General features: G+C 37.9%; 1 protein-coding gene across 1 annotated transcript; it reads left to right on the top strand.

Moving 5' to 3' along the window:
• The first annotated feature begins 1,332 nt into the window (after positions 1 to 1,332).
• Positions 1,333 to 3,430, top strand: LOC106415901 (traB domain-containing protein). Its single transcript, XM_013856712.3, has 7 exons — positions 1,333 to 1,880; positions 1,948 to 2,063; positions 2,142 to 2,230; positions 2,305 to 2,379; positions 2,460 to 2,567; positions 2,639 to 2,740; positions 2,893 to 3,430. The coding sequence occupies exons 1-7, from the start codon at positions 1,408 to 1,410 to the stop codon at positions 3,193 to 3,195; spliced, it is 1,266 nt and encodes a 421-aa protein (XP_013712166.1). The 5' UTR covers positions 1,333 to 1,407; the 3' UTR covers positions 3,196 to 3,430.
• Positions 3,431 to 4,225: the final 795 nt, after the last annotated feature.

Genomic DNA, 4,225 nt, shown 5'->3' with positions numbered 1-4,225 from the left:
AACCCATGGAAGGGGTTCACAAAGTATTTTTTTATTATTTTTTTTCTGTTTGATTTTTGTTTTTAAAAAATAATAATAATTAATCGGATCAATCGTGGGCCGTCACGTGCCGTGGGACCTGCGCTACAGTGATGACCCGGGTTCAGTGCAGTGACCTCGCAGGAGACAGGTTCACTTCTTTTGTTTATTTTAATATTTTTTTTTCGAAAACTGTGTGAATTCCCCATGAAATTCAGTGCCGGCTTATTAGGGGGGACAAGCGGTGCGACTGCCCCGGGTCAAAGCCCGTATCCCCCCGTATAATACTAATTAAGGGGCCTAATTTTTTATAAATCTATATTTTGATATATAAAAAATTATAAATATAATAAATAAAATTGAAAAGGGTCCAAATTATTTGTTATGTAGATAGTTTTATTTTCATTACAAAATATTACTGATTAAATTTTAAAAATATTTTCAACATTATCTATATATAAATTTTAGAGAGTAAAAAAAAAATATTTCGCCCTAGAGCCCATAACACTATTGAGCCGGCTCTGATGAAGTTTACTGATGCAGATGCTCTAAGAAGCTACATGGTAGAAGATGAGTGAATCATGACGTTCAGCGGGAGAAACAATACAAGTGCATAACGTTACAGAGAAAGAGATTCAATCAGAAAATATCATAAAGTTCTTTAGTTTCTTCTTCTAAGAGTTTCTTGATACTCTCTAATGGAGTTTTTCTCATTCTTGCTCTAGATTTATTTTTGATCTATATTATACTCATTTGAGATTGGAACATGTATCCATTGGTTTGATTCGGTTGTTCTTTAATTTAATGAGCTACAAAAATATGGCAACAAAAGAGTACTGTTGGTCAGGCCCAGCCCGTCACTATTTGGCGTATAAGGAGGTCGAGGTGAATATTTCATCTCGCCATGTCCATGACCAACCGGTCCAACAACCCTAAGGAAAAAGACTCTTTTTATCCCAAATAATTGTATTGTCCTGATTCCTGAACCGATACAATAGTAACAATACTAAGACCGATGACGTGAAAGAATGTAAAGGCGAGAAGCATTGATGTGATAAGCAGAAAATGTGCGAGTGAATGTGGTTGTACTGATATGTAAAAATATATCATATAGTTTCTTTAAAATTTAAATCCTATTTATCAAGTGAGAAAAGGAAAGAGTTTAGAAAGACAGACAAAGCTAATGACAAAACTCTCATTCAAGAATCGACTTGAGTTTGATCTTTAGACAAACAACACATCAAAAACCAGAACATTAAAACATGATAAAATAGGAATATAATTAAATACTAGAGTTTTTGAATATTGACTAATGCTTCCTCCATGTTTGTGATTCATAGATGAGTGGCCATTAACGTGCATCCTCTGTATACCACAAAAACCACCCACATGAAATCAAAACCAATCATCAAAAGATTCAATAATTCTTCACACAAACACGATAAAAAAAAATCAAGAAATCTCAATCTTGATCATCCGATGAAACTCCTTTCGAATCCACTGACCTTCCCCTTCTTCACTTCAGAGCCCCTCGCTTCAAAGCCTTTCTTCAAACCCATCAAAGCCTCCGTCCAGGCTCCTCCCCCAGACTTCGACTTCCGCAACAGCCTCGCGTCGGACTCACGCGCCGCGATCGCCAGCACTTTCCCGGAGCTGCTCGACCTCGCAGATAACGGGACGTTGGTTCTTGTCCAGAAGCAGAGCTTCGGCCCAACTCCACCCTGGCGCAAGGAGTTCGTGGAGCCTGAGTCGATTTGGCTCGTCGGCACTTCCCATATCTCCCAGGAGTCTGCGACCCATGTCGAACGCGTGGTACGCACGGTGAAGCCAGATAATGTCGCTGTCGAGCTCTGCCGTAGCAGGAAAGTCTTTTTTTTATTATGTTCCAGGTTTGAGATTTTTGTCGTATCTGACAGTAACACGTTGCAGAGCTGGGATTATGTACACTTCTGGTGTCGGAGAGGAAGACCAGAACTTAAAGTCTGGAGCCTTGTCATTGTCCGGAACAGGCTTTCTTGGTGCTGTTGGTCGGAGTTTAGACTTAGGTAAACTAATAAAAGCTTCTTCAACTTCAACGTTGATGAAATGATTGGTTCTTTGGTGTTGGGATGATTTGATCATAGGAGGCCAAACTGCTTTGGCTTTGCGACTTCTCTTGGCGGTTTTCTCTTCCAAGTTATCTTCCGTCGCTGACCGGCCTTTCGGTGATGAGGTATTTGTCTTTGTCTTTGAGAACCCACCAAGGGAACTTTTTGAGACTGTTCTTTGATCAAACTTTGCTTGCAGTTTCGAGCTGCTCGGAAAGCGTCTGAGGAAGTTGGTGCGCAGCTGGTTCTTGGAGATCGACCTATCGAAATAACAGTAATTCTATGCGGATCTTTATAGTAAAAGGATCGTTTTCTTTTAGTTACACTTGGGGACATAACTCTGTAACGTTGTAGCTTCAAAGGGCCTGGGACTCTTTGAAATGGGGAGAGAAGATTAATCTGGTGATGGGTGTTACTCGGGCAATCACGTCGTCATCCAGTGTATCCGCAGCAGAGATTAAGGTTCTGTTCTCTTTCCATAAAATGTCGACAATATTAAGTTGTAATAAGCGGTTGTATATTCATTGCAACAGGAACAAGAGACCGATGAAAGCAATGGAAGTTTGCAGCTTTATGAACGGCTAAGTTTCTCATACCCATCTCTCCTACAGCCACTAATACACGAAAGAGACACTGTAAGTTTAAACACCAAAAAAAAACAAAAAAAAGTTTAAACACCAAACCGGAGGGAACCCAAATTTTCTAGCCGGACCAAACTGAGAAACGGAATGCTGATGCTAAGTATTGAGACTGCTTAAATGTTTTTGACAATTTTGGTATATGGCAGTATATTGCTTGGTCGTTGAAGAGGAGTAAGGCGGTGAATGGGTGTAAAACGGTGGTGGGTGTGATCGGAAAAGGACACATGAATGGTGTGATCTACGCGTTGGTATCGGACTCTGGTGATCTCCGGTTTAGGGATTTGGTGGGAAGAGGAGATTCTTCTGATGGTGGTGGTACTACTACATCTACCGGCTGGATTCAAATGGCTTTGAAGAGCCTCGCAAGAGATACAATTTTAGGGCTCTTGTTGTGGGAGTTATATGATCAGTATCTCAAGTTTATGATGATGACCCAAAACCCTTCATGATTGAGAGCCATCCCCAATCCAAAAACTGTATAATGAATCTTAAAAGTGATTGTAGATAATTGATTCTTTCCTATTAGACTTTATATGTCAACTACAAAGACCTTGCAAGTACAACTACAAAAAGTATCGTTTATTCTTAAATAATTTTTGTAAATGTTGTATTAGTTTAGTGTTCTCATCTAATATTTTTTGTACATGTCAAAGACAAAAAGTACAGTAAATGTTTTTTTTTTAATTCAGTTTTGTATTGAAATGTTGTATTAATTTAGTGTTTTGACGTCAATATTTGCTATACATCAAATTTATTTTAGTTATAAATAAACTTAATTAGCTCTAGGCATTTCAAGGACTTTAGTTCCTTGCCTTTCCCATTCCGAATTTCCAGTCTAGTTCCAAATCCAATTATTTTCATTTGAGATCATTTATTTTATTCAAACAGAAACCTAAGGAATACGATAAACGAACAATATAAGATAAAATATCTGAAGCATCCGTTTAAACATTACAAATCAAAATTATATGTAATTTTCAAAAAAAAATTGAACTTATTGGGAATTACTAATCCATGAAAAAATCTTTAGGTAAAAATTTGATCGTTCGGGTTAGAGAAGGATATCGATCGCTTACTTCTAGTTTCCGGCTTTCAGGGCAGATGATTCCTCTCGTCTTTAGGTACAAAATGAAAAAAATTCAGATAAATATATAAATATTCATATATCTCACAATATAGTTGAATCTTCCTAAATATAAGAGAAAGATGAAGCATTCTAATATATGTTAGAATCTTCTTCCCATTTTACTTGTGTCCATGCTCGGCATAATACATCCTCCATGGTTATGCACTAGTTCTTTGTCAGCTCTTTGTATAGGTCCACATCATGAAGCATGCCTCTTTTGTGGTGCAGATGGTTGTCAAGGTGTTTCATCCGGGGATGTATACTTTTTCCTTGCTGAAGTGTGTTGAGTAGTTACGCAAAGGTTCATCTTGATGTTGTAGGATCTTGTATAGATCGTCATCCGTTTTTTCTAT

This window comes from Brassica napus, chromosome A2 (genome assembly GCF_020379485.1).
Source record: "Brassica napus cultivar Da-Ae chromosome A2, Da-Ae, whole genome shotgun sequence".
NCBI classification, from domain to species: Eukaryota; Viridiplantae; Streptophyta; class Magnoliopsida; order Brassicales; family Brassicaceae; genus Brassica; species Brassica napus.
This window is presented reverse-complemented; position numbering and strand designations above follow the sequence as displayed.

What these genes read in the sequence shown, in the direction of transcription:
- LOC106415901 (XM_013856712.3), top strand. Translation starts at nt 1,408, where the DNA reads ATGAAATCAAAACCAATCATCAAAAGATTCAATAATTCTTCACACAAA. An exon ending in GTCGAGCTCTGCCGTAGCAG is followed by an intron (nt 1,881 to 1,947) that starts GAAAGTCTTTTT and finishes AACACGTTGCAG; the next exon opens with AGCTGGGATTATGTACACTT. An exon ending in TGGTCGGAGTTTAGACTTAG is followed by an intron (nt 2,064 to 2,141) that starts GTAAACTAATAA and finishes ATTTGATCATAG; the next exon opens with GAGGCCAAACTGCTTTGGCT.